Consider the following 21,150-nt stretch of genomic DNA (forward strand, 5'->3'; position numbering starts at 1 on the left):
GATCTTTCCTTCAGGAATGAAACACACAAGGATCTATTTTTGAACCTTTATTTATTGTAAAAATACTTTAGATACATACAAGCTGTACATAAACCATTTCTAGGATCTTAACATAAAATGTCTCTTTAAGAAACCAAATAGGGTAAAGAACGAATCCCTTCGAGGTAAAAATATGAAAAAAGAAATCAAATGTTTACAGTTTGCAAGAATTTGTGGATGTCCAGAGTGTTTTTTCTTCAGACTTGAGCTCCCCCTTGAAGATATTCATCATGGAAGGAAAGCCAAGATTTCAAAAGAAATCCACTAAAGCCAAGTAGCACAACATTTGGCCATTGTTTGAAATACCCCCCCCCCTCCCCCCTTCAGGCATTTGCTTGGACCAGTTACATTCCAAAGCTAAGAGAAAAAAGTTTGCTGTTTTGGTAGAAAATCAAACCCCTCCCATAATGAACCTAAAACCATCATCACTCGCTAGTACCACAGGACCGTGACACTATCGTAGAACCAGAACACACAGTATGCACTTTCCAATACTATAGGACTGATGCTAGAGACGGCACAAAGCCCTGAGAATTTTTTTAAAGCAATATCTGTCAAAGCCATCCCAATATGTGCCTCTTTAAGGGGGTTTGAGGGTGACAGAATGACAGGCAACAGTTTAAAACCTCTTTCTTCCATGTGCTTACATTAAGTGATGGGTTGGTAGTTTTACACTCATTATGGTGTCCAAACTTAAAATCCTGACTCGTGTCTTGTTACGTTCCCCCCCCCCCCCCCATGTAGACAAATTTGTGGCCAACAAGAAGAACCCTGGGAAAAAAAGATAAGAATGGATATCAAACAGAGGGACATATTTTACGTAGTTGCAGTGATGTGATAAAATATATAAAAAAACAAATTCATCCCCCCACTATGTCTTGCAAACTTATTTCAGTCATCGAATGTGGCATGTGTTATAAATCTATATCACATACAACCTTTTTTGCCTCAACAGAAACTCAATGTGTGTGCACTTTTTTCCATCTTGTTCTCCTGTGAGATTCTACATTATCTCCCCCTGGTCCTTCCACTCCACGTCCCAAGGTGTGTAGCTCCAAATACAGGCAACTTCCAAGGCTCTATATTGGCAGTGCTTTTAAGCATTTTCCAACCTTATCTGTTCATACTGCCCCTCCTTTCTTTCATACTGTGCCCTGGCTCAGACACTCATGGGTGCCCCTTTAACAGAAGTCTTGACTTCTCGTCGTAGTCCCACAGCCCCCGACAGCTGATGGCTCCTCATTCGTTCAAGGCTAAGATGATGTCATCCTCAAGGTCGGAGTTGTCAGAGCTGTCTGCTGGGTTGATAGATAAAAAGCAAATATGGGTTTAGAGGCATGAGGACACAGGGGCTGCATAAGTCAGTAAAATAAGCATCAAAACTGCCAAAGAGGCAAAAACAAAAAGGGCCTGTGACGTGTCCTCAGCGAGTGTGCAACAACTCAACATCAACCCTGTGCTTTTTCCTTCTAAGCTCAAGCTTTCCCTTTCAACCTCTTCACTTCCAAAACACACCAGCATCAGACTGCATCTTTTAAAATTCTAATGGGAAAGGGGGACGGCGAAAGCAATGACCAGATCAAATGCATAGAGGCACAGAAACTGAAGCTGACATCAACTCCCCCCTTCATCAGTATGCTGAGTCAAAACTATGAGGCATTAAGCTCAAAGGGGAAGAAAAAGGCTACCCACCATTGTCACCACCCAGATCGGCGTCCTCGTTATCAGAGTCATCATCATCATCATCGTCATCGTCGTCATCGCCGTCCTCTTCCAGGAGTTGAGCAATCTCTTCGTCATCAGAGGGAGAAAAGTCATCATTCCCATCCTCTTCATCATCATCCTCATCCTCTCCTCCGTTTTCATTCTCCAGCTCAGCAATCAGGGGATCTGTGTCCACGTCATCGTCAGAGTCATCATCATCCTCATCATCTTCCTCCTGGTCATCATCCTCCTGACACAGAGAAGGGACGGAAATAAATTAGCAGGAAAAAAGTAATGTCAAAAAGCAGTTAACAATTCAAAGGAAATGAAAGAGAGACTGCCATGTCCAAAGACAGACACTTATTGGATTCACTACCTGATCTTCCTCATCTTCCTCCTCTTCCTCAGCCAATCTCTGACGACCAACCTCGTAAAGCCTACATACAGTGTCAGTGTTGACAGAGTCCTGGTTCTGTTTGACAGACGCATGAGACAAAACAGAATGAAATACTTGCTCTTACTTGAGCCACATGATCTTAGCCATAGAAAGTGACATGATGCAGATAGAGAGAACGACTTCAGTCAATCACGACAGCGAAAAAACCTACCTCGATCACAGCTAGGTAGCAGTCTTTTGTGTCTGTGCAGAGGTCAAATATATTCCTCTTGACATCAATTGTGGCTGAGAGGAAGATTAAGGACACATGTCAGTGACTATTTCTAAAAAAAAAAAAAAGACTAAAATAACAATGTCTACTACAGACATAACAGTATTTCCTCAGGGTGAACTCACTACCAAAGAAATAAACAAAGAAAACATAGATCCTTCATGTGTGTAATGACCGATCAATGGTTTTCTCAGTGAACTGAGGCCTGAAGATTTTTGTATCTTTCAGGATGGCGCTATTAGTATATTATGGTGCATTGTGGTGCATAATGACACCTTTGACCAAGGTAAGCCTTACATACCAATTGGTTTGTAGTCTGTGGCATTGAAGGTCCTGAAAGAGGAACCAAAGGGAGTTTTCAGCTGCATCTCCATCATGTCATCCTCATCATCAGCTTGTAACATTGCTGCAGAAAAAAAGAGAGAGAGAGACACACACACACACACACACACACACACACACACACACACACACACATACACACACCGCAAAAAAGAAAAAACAACTTAAGAGTCTGAGGATGGACGCATTTAGGAAAAAAGGCACGAACTAAAAGTCTAGTGGTTGAACACTATGGTGGCTGGTTGCTGGACAGTTTTAATTTCAAACACATAGTTCTGGCCCTGAGGTACTTTGCATGGGCAGAGCCATTATTACACACCCATGGCTCTGTGTGAACCAGCTGGTTCTCCCTGTTGCCAGTCCAGCACTGAACCGTATGCTCATATGGCCCAGAGACACCTTGAGGCATCAAGGACACACCTCTACAGGCACTGTTAACACCTCTCCAAACACACCTCACAAATTTTCAGCTTTCCATTTAAATGCATTACTCACACATTTAAATCCCACATATGCCATATGCCAACTGCTGAGTAAAGCAATTGTTGGGTTCATGACCAACTGTATTTTACTACCTATAAAGCAACAAGCCCTTTCCTTACCACCATAGATGACAGTGCCGTTGTTGTTGAAGACAATTCTGCATTGGTCCAGGGCTGGTACAGTGTGGAGAAGATGGAAGGTCCGTAGATCCCACTGAAAAATCTCATTAAGGACCATAACGTCACTTCATGACTCAATGTTAGCCGATTCTGACAACACCTCAAATACAACCCAAAAGGTACTGCAACTGACTTTTAGTGCGGCATTGAAATGAAAACTCAGCGACCCTCACTTGTAATCTCATTGTTGGATCCAATAGAATAGGTGACCATTCTCAGAGAGAGATGCTCAGATTACAGTTTGCCCATCATTAGTTTATACCCATAAAGCCAAAGCACAAAAAGACCTACATCTGGCAAAGCTCTTCAATGAAGTGCAAAAGCTACATGTGGGCTACAAACAAGTGTGGCATCTGTTTTTTTTACAATGATGCATCCTGAAGTATATACACAATCACTTTATAAAACCCCAACCCCTTCCTGTATTCCCCTACAGGCAAATGAATGTTTTCAATTCAGTAAATAGAAAAATATGTATCTGTTGGGATTAAAGAAATCTGCAAATCACTTGTGTCTGAGGTGTGTTGCTGGTGTAAAGCCTGGTATTCTAGCCTCAAGGATACAATCTCTGTATTTATGATGACCTCCAGGCAGTTGGGATGGAACACACCACTGATGTTCATGTTGAACTTGTCAAACTTATGAACTGCCTGGGCTGAGCGAATGTCCCATAGAACACCGTCGTTCAGCACCAAGTCGTCTGTTGGGTTGAAGGTGGCACAGTTCCTCTTGTAATTGTTGGCCAGGTCCGGGTTATTAAGGGTCAGGGTCTTCTCCCCTGTCTGGATGTCATAGATCTGCAAAACACAGGGGAATGAAGTTAAGCATTCACCACTCGATTTCCTTTTATGGCTCACATTTCTTATGTTTTTCAATAGTGCTGAGGTTACAATTTGGAGAAAGTTGACATACCTGAGCAATGTGCTCCTTTGTGCCAATGACTCGGTCTTGCGATAGCTTACTGAACTCCACATAATGGTCATCTAAAAAGGAATGACTGAAAACAAAAACAATTCAAGATTTAAAATGAGCAAAATTTAAAAGTGCTAAGCAGTTTATAACTCATGCACCAAAGCATATTATAATTTTGCTAAGGTTTTTCACTGCAGCTTAGATTTAATTGACAGAGTCCATGTATTGCCTGTGTAAACTATGTGGGTAAGCCTACTGCCTGTGCTCCATGAAGTGAAGAGTCAAACCCTCAGGTAGTTAGCATGGATAATTAAACATGTCAAATACATTTGTCAGCTTGTACTTCCGACAGCACAGAGCAGATTTATTACTGGACTAAGGAGACTACAACGGGATCACACATAAGGGCACAAGTCATCCATTATTACTTTCTAGCAAGTCTTACAATATTTTAAGACACTCAATGCACTTGTAAAAGCAACAACTTTAACAGTTGCAGCAAAATGGCTGATTGGTTAGAGTAGTTGGTTCAAAAACACAGTTTGCACGACTGATCCAAGCAAACAGACCCCCCCCTTGAGCCTAACACAGGTCTGTGTCCTACAACAATTCTGCCCATCAGCACACATACACGCAGGGTTAATATTCATCTGCTACGTATGAGCTCTTTTATATATATGAAGGTTGCTTGATTGATTGAAAAGTATCTTTGAGCAAGACACGGAATTCCTACTTGCCCACGCACTGTAATTTAACTTGGATATAAAACAACAGTTAAATACCTATACTGTAGCTTAGATGTGCTGTATAATTGGTGAAAATGTGATGCAAAGTTGCCGATGTTGTAAACATCACTTACTTCATGATGAAGACAGATTTCATGCCCCATAGTGCAGACAGAGGATAACTCCAAGATGCTGATGTTAATAGAAGAGAGCCATCCTAATGGAATAACAAACGTTCCAATAAGATTATACTCAGTTAAAAATAAAGACAAAATCAAAAACAAAAACGGCAACAACATGAACCAAGAAAGGACAACATGAGATAATGGATGTGAATATAGTGGTATGCTTCTTCACTGACCCGCGAAGGCTGCAGATGAGTGATGGCTGAGCTGTGACAATTGTAGCTGGCTTCCTCCTGGCCTGTGAACACATTGTAGAGTTTGAGCTGCCCTGTGCAAGTCCCAAGCATCAGGAACCGCTCACGAGCTGAGAAGGCACAACACATGAATCCACTCTCGTCTTCATCTGCCTCCCTGAACACGGAGATGGGTCGGAACCTAGGTAATAGAAAAGATTGTCAAGTGATCCCCGTTATTTACGTTCCCTGGCTCAAGAAAATCTAGTAAAGCATTCAGAGAGTTCAATACCAACCTGCTAAATATGAGGTGCCTGTCAAAGCATCCTCCATCCACTCCTCCATATTTAGGATAGATGACTCTTCGCGTGTGTCGGGAAGTAAAGTTGGTGGGGGCTTGGCGTCTCTGTTTGGGCTCAGGGCACTGGTGGGGGGTGAAGAGGGAGAAAGGCGGGCAGGTGGCAACAGGGTTTTTGCAGCGTGCGTGCTGCTCCCTCAGGTACTCAGTTATAATGCTGTCTAATGCAGGGGGAGAGGGAAGATGTCTGTCTAACTGCTTCTTCATGGCTGGACTCTGACTGAAGGCCCCGTGGTCAGACTTCTGCCGTAGTACCCGCGGCCTCTTACAGCTAAACGTGCTACACATTGAGGGGCGCTCACGTGTGAACACGATTCGGCCAATCAGTGGGGAGCCGTTGCTATAGTGAGGCACAGATGTGGAGGGAAAAGTGGGGGAGGCAGAGACTGCTGGTTGTGACGTAGTGGGGCGTGACTGTGAATGACCAGACATTGTTGTGGACGAATGAGAAGTATGGCTCCCTAACCTCGACCCGACACCGTTGGCCAGCCGTGGGGTGCGGGGAAGCGTGGTTGCAGGGGATGCAGGAGGAGGAGGAACAGAAACAGGGGGAAAAGCTGCATTAGGGAGGGGTGGATGAGAAAGAATTGCCATTGGGAGATCTGCCTCCTTGGTCAGTGTGTTGGCTGTGTCATGCAGGCCTTTGGCAACTAAGTGGTTCCTGATGAGCAGCAGCAGCTCTTTCCCAGGGAACGAGATCCTGGACTGAGCTACCACATTGGCCCTCTGCAGCCAGGCCAGGGACACATCTGTACCAATCAGCAGCGGTTTACCAGAAATCCTCTCTATCAGCTCAGCTGCAAACTTGCAGAACTTGACGTGCTCGCTGCGTTTGTCCTGGAGCACAGGTTCCTTCATGAGCTGCTGGATGTGTCCGCTGCTGAACAAGGGCAACTTGCTGATGATCTGTTTGACAGAGCTGGAGCGAGATAGACCCACCAGGGCCTTGCAGGTCAAAGCTCGGAGCTGATCCGCATCTGTAATGGGCATCTTCACCATGAGCAGAGACAGGAGCACCTATGGGACATGGGAGGAGGTAAATTTAAGATCAAAGAACAAGAGAACTGAATTTTACAGAGTTTTTGAATGGATCAACGATTAATAGACCACTAAGAGCAAATGAAGCCCACCTTGATGCCATTGTTAGCCTGCACTACATTCCACATTTTAGTGAGCACACTCTCACTGGATTTGGTCTGCTGGGGCATGCGGCGGCGGGGGGTGCCTGCAATAAACTTGCCAAAGCTGGAAATTCGTTTGTCTGGGGCACAGACACAGTTGATGACCACCTGCAGAGCCGACTTCTGGATCTCAGCGTCATTGACAAACACCTCTCCCTCTGCCACCATCAGGACTATGCTCATCCCTGAAGAGAGAGAAAATCTATCATCATCCCTTGAATAATATTAGGGAAAAAAAACTTATTGGAGTCTTGCCAAACCCCCTGGTAGTATTGGGAACATATACTCAGAGAGTTAATGCAGTAGACGTTAACTTTAATTTAAATACTGTAGTATATTACATTAAATATGGAAAGTTATTACTTTTATTACTCAGTACATTGCCTTCTTTTACAAACGTCTTAAAATGCTTTGGTTGGCACCATGCCTGACAGCTCAGGCAAACTGGGGCACCCTAGGAATGTACAGTATGTCCTTTATTACTTATCATTTATTATGTATCTATTTATTTTCTACAAAATAATAATCTGAACCAGATTTATAATGGATTTGCATCGACATTTTTACTGCTCAAATGGTCCATGTCACTACATAATACATACTATATACAGGTTGACTGATATATATATAGCGAGTCTACTGTGCCTTCAGTTTTCCTTTGCACTGTAAGATTTCTTTGTGTTTACTGTCAATGTCCATGTGCTGATGTCACCAAATCAAATCCTGTGCACTTGTGGTGCGTGAGACTGAGGTGGTTCTGACAAAATACAAATATTTAACCCACTGGTTGAAGAAATATTCTGACAAGATTTTTGCAATATCTGAAATATAACTCCAACATTATCTGCTGTTTTTCAATTCATGCAGTGACACCAGAGTTTTGAAGAATGAATGACAGCACGTACCAACAGTGGAGACAGTGGATCCGCCCTCATCAAGCACAGCTACAGCTTCAGCCAACAACAGCTGGGTCTTAGGAACGACTGTAAGAATGGCCAGTATATCTAGGGCATATCGCACTGTATCACTCCTATAAATGGATGAAATGCCACAAAAAAAAAACTATTACCACGTTAAAATTAACTATGATCACATCATTAATTGAAGGACTGAATGTGGGGATTGCTAGAAGATGGGGGGGGGGGTTGTTTCTACCTGCCGTAGTAGGTCCTCCAGTCACAAGCAATAGAAATTAGCTGCAGGAGGAGCTGGACACAGGAGAGCTTGTGGAAGACCTCAGCTGGCTCCCAGTAGAGTCGGGGTGAGCCATACTCTATCAGAAACTCCATCTTCTCTACCACCTGCTCATGGCTGTAGCTCACAGCCTGGAGAAAAACAGAGTCGTCAAACTTCACTTTAGGCAACACTGACGACCCATCGTTAGCGAACTCATCTATTCCTTTTACAACTACAGATGCATCAGAACAACTAATTTGCACTGATATCCGCATGTGATAAAAGAAGAGTTCTTGGTTAAATCCACTTTAAACCACTATCATCTCAGTTCCCCCTTACCTTGTAGTAGGGTTGGGAGTGAATGGGGGCGCCCCCCTCTGTACGCTGCAGGGACTGCTTGACCTGCTCCACCTTGATGGCCAGATGGGCCTCAAAATACCTGCGCAGGGCCATGCAGGTGTGCTTGGCTGTCTGCCTGCTGGAAAAGATTTCATCATCACTCAGCAGCGCACCCTGGTCTTCGGGGTTCAGGATCTCCAATGTGCTGATCTGGAAATTGTTTATATCAGACATCCATACATTATCAGGAACTTGCATGTGGTTCTACATTATTGCCTTTATACATCAACCTTTCACTGTTTCACTGCGTTAAAATTTTCCCAAGGTTTTGCAAGGAGGTTGTCCAGTCCATGGTGTGGTTACAATGAGGATCACAGAGCAGGGCATTTTACTCAGCCTACCAAGTTGACAAGACGTCGGAGGCCGTCCTGCCTGTCAAAGAGCTCCAGCACGGCACGGAAAGAAAAGGAGATGGAGAAGAACATGGTGGCGTGGCAGCAGCCTGATGCGTGGGAGCATTCCAGCAGCCATAGGGTGTAGCCAACCACATCTGACAGGATGGAGTGGGGCAGCATACACACCTTGGGGGGGGGGGTGGTAAGAATACAGATGTGAATGGCTACACATAAACAGCTAACTTGCCCTTGCCATGATGTGTGTGACACAATAAAGGACATTTTAGTGATATTTGCTGTGTGTGTGTGTATATTGTACCCTTTCCATTGCGTCTTGGTTGTAGGCCAGGTAGTACAGACACAGAGATACTCCTGTGGCGGCCATGGATGGCCTGGGAATTGCCAGCAGCTTTTGCACCCCGCCATGAGCCACAAATTCTGCAGCAAACTTCTTATGCAGCAGCAGAGAAGCCAAGTACTGGATAATAGAAAAGAAGCAAATGGATAATGATGAAGAACTTTCTGTTATTATAATTCAGCACCACTGAAGAGATGCAGGGCTTTGATTAGACCAGTGGCCACGGAGATAGCGTACCTTGAGGGCCTCGAAAGTAAGCTGCACATCATTAGTCTGCTTTAGGTCCATATAATGCATGAGCAGCTCACGAGCTCCCATCTGCATAAAAACTGCCAGGAGCTGCAAGGGAAGCCAGGTAGAACAGTAAACACATGACTTCAATGTAATCGATTACGGGAACCACGCACATGTTTTTTACAATCACAAATCCAAATCTAAAAGACAGCCCAAGTAACTCTATAGCAGATGTTATGTAAAAATTAAAATACAAAAGCTAATCCCTTTAATATTGTGCTTTTTGCTGTGCTGCTGTTATCTTTACTTACAGAATTATGATCAGCATGTTTAAAGACCCATTCCAGCAACTTCTATATATTCAAAAATTGCTTAGAATTTTTTTTTAAAATGGGCAATAAATCTAAAGGATATGCTTTTGTTCGGATTTCAGCTTAACAGACTCAATGCACCAACAATTTAACCACATCTCCCCACGCTCTTGAGAATTGTGGGTGTCTATTTTTTCACAAAAAAAAAAATTTTAACTGACAAGTTGACAGCAAGTCAAACTCGGGAAGGGTACACATTAAAGTGGTTAACACAGCGCGTTCTACATATATTACAATGGTGATTTGATGACTAAATGGATCTGGATGCACAGCCCTACTACTGGGGGCAAATTTAAACTTGACAACGTAGAAGTTTATCTAAGTTTTAAGCTCTTTCTAAATTAAGTGAGAAGGAACAATAACCATTATGTAGCTTAGACAGGCTGGTGGGCCAAGTCATGTAGAGACAGAGCAGTTTAGACGACAGTGACTCTGCAGCAATGCTCATTCCACAAATGAACACAGTATAATTTGAGCTTTGCAAAATTCAAAGCTGACTGAGGATAAAGAGTTGGTATGGTTTCTACTGTAACTCAATGTCATTCAAGTTTGCATGTCAACTTTCCATATGTGGCCAATCCGATCTAGTGCTAAGGAAAAAAGACATAAATCCTCTAAAAATGGAAACCGAAAAAGATTCTGACTCAAACAGATTACTCCAGTGTTTTGCAGTGCAGTATTTCCAAATATGTTCTAAATTTTCATTCGAGTTTTGTGAAAGCAGTGCTGACACTAATATATAGCACAATAATGGATCAGCCATGTCTGAGCAAATTGCACTTTTAACAAATTACAGTAACTAGCATTGACTAATTTCAATTGTACACATGCTACTATTATACCAGAATCGAGCAAGTGACGGACAACCTGGCAGCATAGAGTGGTACAAGATGGGCAGGAATATTATGAGTAGGACAAAAATCAAATAAACAAATAAAAGATTCATATTGACATTTGTGATGTAAAAAATGTCATCAATTTTACCAATTTTTATTAGTATTGATCTGCTTCTGTTTGGCGGAGATTTCAACTCAACAACATTTTGAAAATATGTGAAACCCAACCCTCTGATAAACCCTAAACACCCGAAACCCCCCAGATAGCCATAAATGGTGTTAATCACTGGAATGGGCCTTTAAATATCTTGACTGTGAAAGACTGACACCTGTTGGTAAGTTTGTGAACAGAGGCAGCAGATTGTGCATTATTTGCATCGCTTGAATAATAACAATAATAACAATAAAAACAAAAACTGTTTATACACAGAATAGCTATATATATATATATGTTCTACTCAGGGAGCTAAAAAATCTAAAATTTGGCAAAACACTACTCTGACTAACACATGACTACACCCTTAATAGGCTTATGGTGATGCTGAACCAACCTCCTGATACTCCCCCAGAGGCGTGAGATACTGCAGGATAAGCCTTTGCTCTATCTCTGGGGTCAGAGGATACAGGTTATAGTTGTTCCCAATCACCCAGGGGCTCATCTCCGACCAGCTGCTGTTGGACAGCTCACTGAAGCTCCTCTCTGGCTCTGGTAAGGAGAAATTCAACTTCTGTTTGGCCTTCTTGCCACTCTCCCTCTCTGCCTTTCTTTTTAGGTAACTGCTACTGTCAGGCATGTCCTGGTGTGTCAGGGAACCTGCTGCGGACATGGGCTTCAACATGGTTTTGACTGCCGAGTTGGCACGGCTGCTGGTCTTGTGTGGGGAGTTGAGATGGAGAGACAGCTCCTTCTCAGGCTCAAGGCTGGAGAATGGATTTTCTTCCCCACCAGTCTCTTTCTCCTTGTTCTCCCTTTCAGCCCCATTTTGGCCCAGTGTGAAGGGGTTGCCCTCAAATCCCCCATCGACAGTCTCCTCATCCAAAGGAAGAAGAGGCTCACCCAGAGTCTTCCTAGGACTGGGACGTTTGAATTCCCTCTTGCTCTCAGCATCCTTGTCCTGAAGCTCACGTAGCCGATGCAGCATCAGTGGTACCTGAAATGATGATGTAAGGTACAGAACAATATAGTGACAGCTCATTCATTCACAGTACCGACCAATGGTGAGAAAATGGTGCTGCTATTCAGTGAGCCACCACAGTTTTACAAAAAGCTGTTCTAAGATCATCACTTTAAAAACACGTCATTGTCCATTAATTTTGTGATGGACAGGCTGAAAGAGAAGCATTCCCTACTGACCAAGACCGAGTTCTCTTCTCGGTAGTTGGCGGCAATGTCCTGATTCTCCATGGCACCAGCCAGCAGGCCTGTGGCGTAGATTCTCAGGGGCTGCTCGGCCTCCTGGGCCCACTTAAAGAGCCTTTCAACTATGCCCTCCTGAGCCATACAAAGACACATACAGACACAGATACAGTACACAAGGGGGAATGGTGAATTATATATAAATGACTACTGGAGTTAATTTATGTTGCAGCAACTAGGGTCACAGTGTTACCATATAGCACATGCATGCCCTGTTCTTAAACTCATGTGACTCCCTCTTTACCTCACTGACCGCCAACATCTACTCATGAGCTACTTGAAGCCTTGATAAATTAAGTGTATTACTCATTTAGCACCTAACAACCAAGAAGTGGCAACTTCATTCTGTGGTTCACTTACAGTGCAGTATGCAAATCTGCTTATTATTATGTAACTTGGACTTTTTGGTGGAGCAGCAAAGAATGAAAATTTATTCAAGGAAGAAAACAATCTGTATGTTATTGCCCCAGGATTTCCTTATCGAGTAAAATGCCATTTTGTGTGAGCAGAGCAAATGCTTTTGACAGCTGTCAACTGTATGACTGACTGACTGTCTGCCGATTTCACTGATTGACTGAATTGGAAGTTGTGTGAGTAGGCTAATTTTTTTGTTTCTTTGCTGATTTTGAAAAATAATTTATTTGAACTGACCTGAGCTGAACTGAAACACTCTGGTTGATTAATGTTTGACTTTCAGCTGATGGACTCTGCCCTCACATCAGCTATGTTCAACCCAAATTTTGTTAGTCATCCCCACTACTGATGATAAGAATTGCTTTTAAACTGAAAGGGTTTTGTTTCTGTGCAAATAATTGTTATGCTACTAAAAACGAGTTTATTATTGAGCTTACTAAGACACCGTCTTACTTTGTGCTCCAGTTTACACTGAAGTGTAATTACCTGCTTTCTTTGTGAGTTTAACTTGACTAACCAAAGATTTCTGACACCATAGACATTTTATTAATATTCAAATCGAAACAATGGTCAAAAGTAACAGTTCATTTATTATTGACTGCAAGCTGACTATTCAAAAGAGTTAGCTTTGACAAAATTAAGAAAAAGAATATGAAAATAGAATATTAAAAATATTGGGTTCTCCCTTTTGTTAAACCTGATAATATTGCATTTGTACTGCAGTCCACAATATTACCTTATATTAATTGTCCGGTCAAAAATGAATCAAAAAAAAAAAAATATATATAAATTATTCTGTTGTATAAAAGCCTTAAGACTATAAAATGTTATCATTTCAAAAGATCAACGAAAAAAATTGTCACATTATGACAATTGTGCTTTATGTGCACCTTTAAAAGCAAATAAAGGACAAATAGCAAACGATCTCCCATCTTTCCACTTGAACGAGGCACTTTATAGGGCTGCCCGCTATCATCTTTACTCTTTCCATTAGCAATAGAGCCACTTGCAGAGGTCATCCATACAGATTCTAACATTAGGGGCATTCAGACAGGGACAAAGCAGAACAAAATATCACTGTATACTGATGACATATTGCTCTACCTATGTAATCCTGCCAGGTTTGCTAACAGAGTTATTGAGCTTATCGATATATTCTCTACATTCCCTGGACACAAGATTAACTACTCAAAATCTGAGGCAATGTCTCTCTCCAAGCAGGATCCTTGTGTAGCCGCTGATGCTTCTCCTTTTCGATGGTCTCCATTGAGATTTACTTATTTGAGCATCCATATTACCCCCTCTCTACCTCATTTGTATGAGGCCAATTTTATTCTTTTAATCCGGTGTATTAAATTGGATCTCGCCCGTTGGTCCAGTCTCCCTTTGTCATTGCTGGGAAGGGTACACCTATTTAAAATGAATGTTCTACCACGTTTATTAAATCAATTTCAAATGGTCCCTATATTATTATTGCATAAAATCACTACCAGAGTTGAATACTGCTCTCATAGCCTTCCTATGGTGAAACAAAGGTTCGAGACTAAAACTGGCCCGCCTACAGCTTCTGCTGGAGAAGGGCAATTTAGTCATTCCTAACATTAGACTGTAATAACTCTCATGTCTCTTCAAATATATTCAAGACAGGGTTCAAGAAGACCCAGGGTCTACGTAGCTTGATACTGAATCAGATCTGGTATTCCCTTTACCTCTGAAAAATGTATTGTACCCTTCCAGGAAGTGGGTCAGTTTAGCTGTTAAGGGAAACATTCTTTTACAAAATACTCTTAAAGTTTGGAGGCTACCTAGGAAAATAGAGGGCTTGGACAACACTACATCCCCACTGACACCCCTATACTCTAACCTAGATTTCCCCCCTGGTCTAGAGCAGAACCCTTTCTTTGTATGCTCTGGTGAAGGCATTGAGACACTGAGAGACATTGTAGAAAATGGTTCAAACTTGACTTTTGATCAGTTAAAATGGGCACAAAATCCCAACCACCCATCTTTTTAGGTACTCAACTATGGTGTATCCACTCTCAGTCTCAATACTGTGGTGCAATCTCCTCTTTAGACCAAATATTCAATAGCGAGGACTCAAACAAATTAGTGACACAATTCGTTGGGTCACTCTCCGGGACAGTGAAAGACAATACAGCTAAATTAATACAGAATGGGAGAATTACTTTGGTGTTGAAATTGTAGATATAGTGGGATGATATGTGGCTCAACCTATCCGGCTGTTTTACCACTAATATAGCAAAAGAACTACAATTTTTTTTTTTTTTTAAATTTCAATTTTTTTTTTTGCCATTTTCCGCCTTTATTTATTAAAGCAATAGTAGGGAGAGACAGGAAAAGCAGGGGCGAGAGAGGGGATGACATGCACTGAAGGGCCTGGGCCGAATTTGAACCCAGGCCACTGAGGTAAGGACTCAGCCTTATGTGCTTTGCGCTCTATCGGGTGAGCCACCAGGGCGCCCCCAAAAGAACTACCATTTAAGATAAATCACAGACTACATATTACCCCTGTGAGATGCATTAAAATGAACCCAGATCTAATGTCTCACCATAGGTTCAGCTGGAGAACAGGTTTATTATTCTGGATGAGCTGCCTGTCAGTGAGCACACTGCTAATGCCACAGCTAGCATTAGCACCACTAGCTCCGAAGCTAACGCCGAGACCCGTGCAGCCATGGCCTGTGATACAGCTAAGCTCTTGAGGAGCATCTCTCAACAGCACCCAGAGGCAAACAACAGATCAGTAGCTACTAAAGCCAATGTCAAATCATCAAAAAAGACAGCATCACAGCAGAACATACACCGGACATTTGAAAAAGAAGTTAACCAAGCTAGACAAGACACTAAACCAAAGACAGCTTTGCTGGTAGGTGACCATATAATAAGAGATAAGCAAAGTTATGAAAACTGTCCGTCTACCCAACACTATGGTTGGCGACATGGTCCAAACACTGCCACAAGTGTTATTCACCCATCCGGGCACAGCCACACTTGTTGTAGATGTTGGAACAAATGACACTTGTCCTGGAATGACACATAGCTCAGGGGTGTTAAAAAGAGACTTCATACACCTAATGGACATTCTACAACAAGTCCCAGCTCAGATATTTGTTTCAGGCCCAATCCCAACTATAAGGAAAGGAATTGAACGTTTCAGCCGCCTGCTGGCATTAAATACCTGGCTTTCCTCTGCATGCACTGCTCAAAAACTGAACTTCATCGACAACTTCAACCTGTTCTGGGAGCAACAAAACCATTTCAGAATGGACAGGGTTCATCTAAACAGTGTGGGGGCAGGAGTTCACATGCTTACTGCCAACCTAACCTACAGCCTCCAGCACCTCACTGCTGGTATTAGGAAAGGGTCAGGAAAACCTGGGAAAAGTAAAGCAATCTTTTCTACCCAGGAAAAATAGCACTACACCATGGTTCCTGGCCACGGTTCAATACAGCCCCCCATAGTCTCACATCCTCACAACTCTGCAGTTGGCAGAATACGTTTTCATCCACCACGACACCCACTGTGGTCCCCTGCAGCCTCCCTACGATGGCCCGCTCTGCAGCCTGGAGACTGGGAACAAGCACTTTGTCGTGGACACCAGTGGCAAGCCACAGCACATTTCCGTGGATCACTTAAAACAGGCTCACCTGGACTTGGACTGACCTGTTGGACTGGCCCAACCCCTGAGGCGAGGGCGCCCTGGTGACACTGATGTGATCCAGTGTGGAAGTTGGGAGAAAAAAGACACGAACAACTTCTCTCTTTGACCACACCCCTCGCGTGCGTTGTTTATTTCCTAATATATACCACCCTGCCCAATCACATGTCACTGCGTCACCATGGCCACACCCTGAGCCCTTAAAGTAAGCACGTCAATTTCATACAAACAAGCTATGGTGAATTATGTCCACAAGTCCACTTGTGGACATAATTCCTCATTTTCTGTCGACAGTCTAACAAACTCAGTGGCAATAGCCTCTGAATTTCTATCTACCAGGGCCCTGCAATGAATTTGCTTCCTTCTTTAATGACAAAATTCAGAAAATTAAACAGGCAGCCAGTGCCTCCATTCTGTCCCCAAGTCCACATAAAATCAATTCAAATGGTATGTCACAATTTGATCTCATCAACTATAAAAACTTGAGGGACATTATACAACATCTGAAATCCTCATCATGCTGCCTTGATATTTTGCCAACAGGCTTTTTCAAATATGTTTCTAATTGCATGTCCTTAAATCTTCTACAGATCATCAGGATACTTTATTCAGAATAAAGTATTCGGATGTCCTCAGCTCTTCTACAAATTGTTCATACATCTCTTCTCTCAGCTCTCTTCCCACAGGCCCTGAAAACTGCAGTCCAAGCCACTCTTGAAAAAGAGTAATCTAGACACTTCACTAATGAACAGTTATAGGCCCATATCAAACATCACGTTTCTGAGTAAAATAAATGAAAAAGCAGTTTTCCAGCAGCTCAACAACTTTTTGGCACTAAACAACAGTTTTGTTGTCTCCCAGTCAGAATTTTGACCACACCACAGCACTGAGACTGCTCTTGTTAAGGTCTTTAATGACATCTGTTTAAACACAGACAGTAGCAGAATTCTCAGTCATGGTATTGTTGAATCCAAGTGCCGCATTTGACACAGCTGACTACAACTTATTACTGGACCGATTGCAAAACTGGGTGGGACTTTCTGGCACAGCACTTAACTGGTCTGAATCCTACTTAAAGGACAGGGACAACTTTGTGTCTATAGGTAATTACAAATCTGAGCGTACAAAAATGACCTGTGGAGTTCCCCAAGGCTCCATATTCTGGGGCCGCTTCCATTTAACATCTATATGCTCCCACTAGTCCAGATTATGGAAAACAACAAAATATGTTACCATAATTATGCAGACAACATGGAGATTTACATAACCATATCACCAGAGGACTATAATCCCATATAAGCACTGAGTAAGTGCATTGAACAAATCAATGATTGGATGTCTCAGAATTTTCTTCAATTAAACAAAAATCAAACTGAAGTAATGGTCTTTGGAGCCAAAGAAGAACGACTAAAAGTCAGCACTCAGCTACAATTGGTAATGTTAAAAACCATGAACCAAGCCAGAAATCTTGGTATAGTCATGGACTCAGACCTGAATTTAGATAGCTCACATTAAGACAATTACAAAGTCGGCCTACTATCACCTGAAGAATATATCAAGAACTAAAGGATTTATGTCTCAGCAGGATTTGAAAAAACTTGTCCATGCATTTATCTTCAGTCGACTCGACTACTGTAACGGTGTCTTTGCAGGTCTTTCTAAAAAAAAAAAATAAAAAAAAAAATCGACCAAACAGCTGCAGCTGATTCAGAATGCTGCTGCTCGAGTCCTTACTAAGACCAAAAGAGTGGATCACATCACTCCAGTCCTGAGGTCACTACACTGGCTTCCTGTCCGTCAAGGAATTGATTTTAAAACTCTGCTCTTGGTTTATAAAGCACTGAATGGTTTAGGGCCAAAATACATTTCTGATCTACTGCTACACTACGAACCATCCAGACCTCTCTGATCGTCTGAGACATGTCTGCTTTCTGTCCCCTGAATCAAAACAAAACATGGAGAGGCAGCTTTCAGTTTTTATGCACCACATAGCTGGAACAAACTCCCTGAAAACTGCAGGTCTGCTACAACTCTCGGTTCTTTTAAATCTAGGCTGAAGATTTTCCTCTTTGCCATTGCCTTTTATTAAATAAAACTTGAAGCTTTTGATTTTCATCCTACACTGCACTGTAATTTTTAATCTTTTTATTGGTTTTTACATTTTTTTTCCTTATGTTGTTTCTCTTAATGCCTTTTATGTTTTATGTAAAGCACTTCGAATTGCCTTGCTGATGAAATGTGCTATATAAAGAAATTTGCCTTGCCTTGTATTTAGACATTCATGTTTTGTATTGTCATTAGCTTTTTCATCTGTCAAATTTTTCATGAACTGTAAACCTGTCAATGTTTAAATAAAAAAAAGCAAATAAAGGGAAGAAGAAAGAAAACATGCTCAACCCATAACATACGAACCTCCAACATGTGTAACAATGGAAAAATTTACCAAGATTGGAGATACAAGGTTTCTTGTGTCAGCAGCAAAATTGTAAGTGCTTACAGTGTAATCAGGAAAGGCCTACCTTTTCCTGAAAGACCACGGCCGTCTCCAGCCCAGGCATGATATTCAGCAGCAAGCGACAGGCTGCTGTATTAAGGGAAAGCTCTCTGCTGGTCATTACATAGCTATTCACCAGCTAAGAAGACAGGAGATTTAAAGGAGAAAAAAATCACCTTCAAATATCAGGCAAATGCAGATTATCACTGACATGACCAATTAGCAAGACATCACTCCTTTGATAGTTCTTTCTTACCGCATTCATGAAGTCATCATTCTTGAAAAGGATCTTGAGCAGATGTCCTAAAATGCATTCTGGATCTGCTCTCCCTAATATTCAAGACAGGAAAGTCAGATCCCTATCAACTATTCAACCTATACAATGCAATACTCTCACTGATAATTTTCAATTGTGTGATGTGGAGGTTATACCTGGATGCCGGTCATCAAAGGGATCTGGATCCACTTTGTGGTATTCTTCTGTCTCCCTTTCAACAAGCTCGGATATTCTACAAGTGACATGCAGTCATAGTATTATTGTTCCATTGTAGCACATTATATCCAAAATGTGGGTAAAGCTAAAAAGCAAAAACAAAAGAAACTATTTCAGCCAATTTCTTATTCCACAGACGAGTTGACTTACTTGGTAAGGATAATGACCAGCTCCTGAGTGCTGCCCTGCTGATCTCTCTCCCACTGTTCCAATAGAGCAGTCAGCTCTGCCTTGGAGTCCACACTGGCAGATGCTGACGCCATAGCGTAGCCCGACAAATGGATGTACTATACTGAATTGGACTCTACATTAACATACCAACAATCACAGAGAAAGGAAAATGTAATGGTGAGTATAACCGAAACACGGTCAGCTTACACATAAATAAAAGAAAGTATTGCTAACAACAAAGGCAAGCAAACACTACTGTGTGTCAATAAACGTATCCAGATGAACTGATTTAACTTTCTTTGATTTTCTTACCTGGATTATTGAGCATGCATAAAGACACTACTGTTGGTTTCAGCTATTACAACTATGTCCTTACTTACTTAAAAACAGTTACTAATAGTGTTAATTACTGTGCCCTCCTACCAGCATTTGAAATTTGATGCAGTTGTAATAATAATGATACACCTATAATACTGATATGTGGAAATGTAAATACACTTTATAGATTCTCCTTTTCACCACCTCTTGGTGATTTAAGGCACACTAAGTGACACTCAATATGATATGCACTCTTGGCTATGATATGATTACTATGCAGCAAATGTACTCCCACTACAACTACATTTAGCACTACTATGATTGCTATTTAGCACTCTATGATGTCAGATGGCAACACTTAAATTTATCTGCTCTATCTTCAATTGCTGACTCTCTTGTAAGTCGCCTTGGATAAAAGCGTATGCCAAATGACTAGACGTTAATGTAAAAAGTACATCGCCAATACGGACAGACGGCTTCGCTCCATCGCCTCACAAACATAACTGCTGCTGGCAACTCTCCAGGGACTGCAACTGTCAAAGCCACAACTTCAAAAATTATTTTAATTAAAGCTTTACATGGATTGACTTCGGTTTACTTAGCTGAGGTGAACATGCCCCTCGCTGTTTTGGAACCGCCTCCCCAAACAGATTGGCTGAATCTACTGACGCGTTAAGCAGTGCCAAAACTCACTTTTAATAGACTGGCCTTCTTGTAACAGGGCTGCCGTGTAATTTTTTTTAGAGCTTCCGTTTGTTTATATTAATATTCTGGTATCACTTTCTTATTTTACTGTTGTTTTGTGCTGTGAAGAACTGTTATCTACTTTACGCTTCTGTGACGCGCTTTTGTAACCTTGTGTTGAAAAAAATGCTTTATAAATAAAGTTTTGCATGTTTACTTTACCATTTTATTTCATTACGTTCACTTCAAGCAAAGGAAAATGTAGTCAAGTCGCCAGAACTTGTCATATGGGTCACTGCCTGTTGCGATCTTTGACCGGGGGAACATGGCCAAGCACAGGAAGCTAGTCTACATAGCTTGTTATTACCATTTCTGAATAACTGTGTGACCCAAATAGCAAGCGAGGGGATGCGTGAAGCCCAGACTATCGACACGTTTATATACACTTAATTACCTTATCGCCATACCCATACTCCCAACTTAAAACACGAAGGTAGTTATTGGCCAAATATTAGCCATTAGCAGCATCAAATATAAGCTAGCTTAGGCTAGCTAAAAAGCTAATCTTACCTCGTTCCGCTCAATTTTCCTCGACTTTGCGAAATCTACCCAGCAGCGTATCCAGTGATGTCGAGCAGGTCCCGAATATTAGCGGAGGAATATCCGTGTGTGACGTGAAGCTCCACGGTCAAACCCGCAGCTGTTTAATTTCAGCTTTGTGTTCACGGTTTATTATCATTACGGCGAACACGTTCTCTACGTCATCAGTCAGGCGACCGTCCACTTTTAATGACTCGTGACAGACGTTTACGTTCGTTGTC

The 21,150-nt window shown here is 42.0% G+C and overlaps 1 protein-coding gene across 1 annotated transcript; it reads right to left on the reverse strand.

The window, feature by feature from the left end:
* Positions 1–754: 754 nt before the first annotated feature.
* Positions 755–21,057, reverse strand: LOC130106969 (DDB1- and CUL4-associated factor 1-like). Its single transcript, XM_056273340.1, has 25 exons — positions 20,900–21,057; positions 19,307–19,460; positions 19,096–19,172; positions 18,920–18,993; positions 18,689–18,802; positions 12,013–12,150; positions 11,210–11,809; positions 9,455–9,556; positions 9,179–9,337; positions 8,866–9,045; positions 8,465–8,674; positions 8,105–8,274; positions 7,855–7,979; positions 6,899–7,134; positions 5,707–6,785; positions 5,414–5,612; positions 5,187–5,269; positions 4,328–4,412; positions 3,979–4,212; positions 3,356–3,449; positions 2,713–2,817; positions 2,352–2,425; positions 2,120–2,215; positions 1,732–1,993; positions 755–1,337 (listed from the first exon to the last, which is right to left on the reverse strand). Exons 2-25 carry the CDS (start codon positions 19,417–19,419, stop codon positions 1,279–1,281), a joined length of 4,668 nt encoding a protein of 1,555 aa, XP_056129315.1. The 5' UTR covers positions 19,420–19,460; positions 20,900–21,057; the 3' UTR covers positions 755–1,278.
* Positions 21,058–21,150: the final 93 nt, after the last annotated feature.

This window comes from Lampris incognitus, chromosome 2 (genome assembly GCF_029633865.1).
Source record: "Lampris incognitus isolate fLamInc1 chromosome 2, fLamInc1.hap2, whole genome shotgun sequence".
In the NCBI taxonomy this organism is placed as follows: domain Eukaryota; kingdom Metazoa; phylum Chordata; class Actinopteri; order Lampriformes; family Lampridae; genus Lampris; species Lampris incognitus.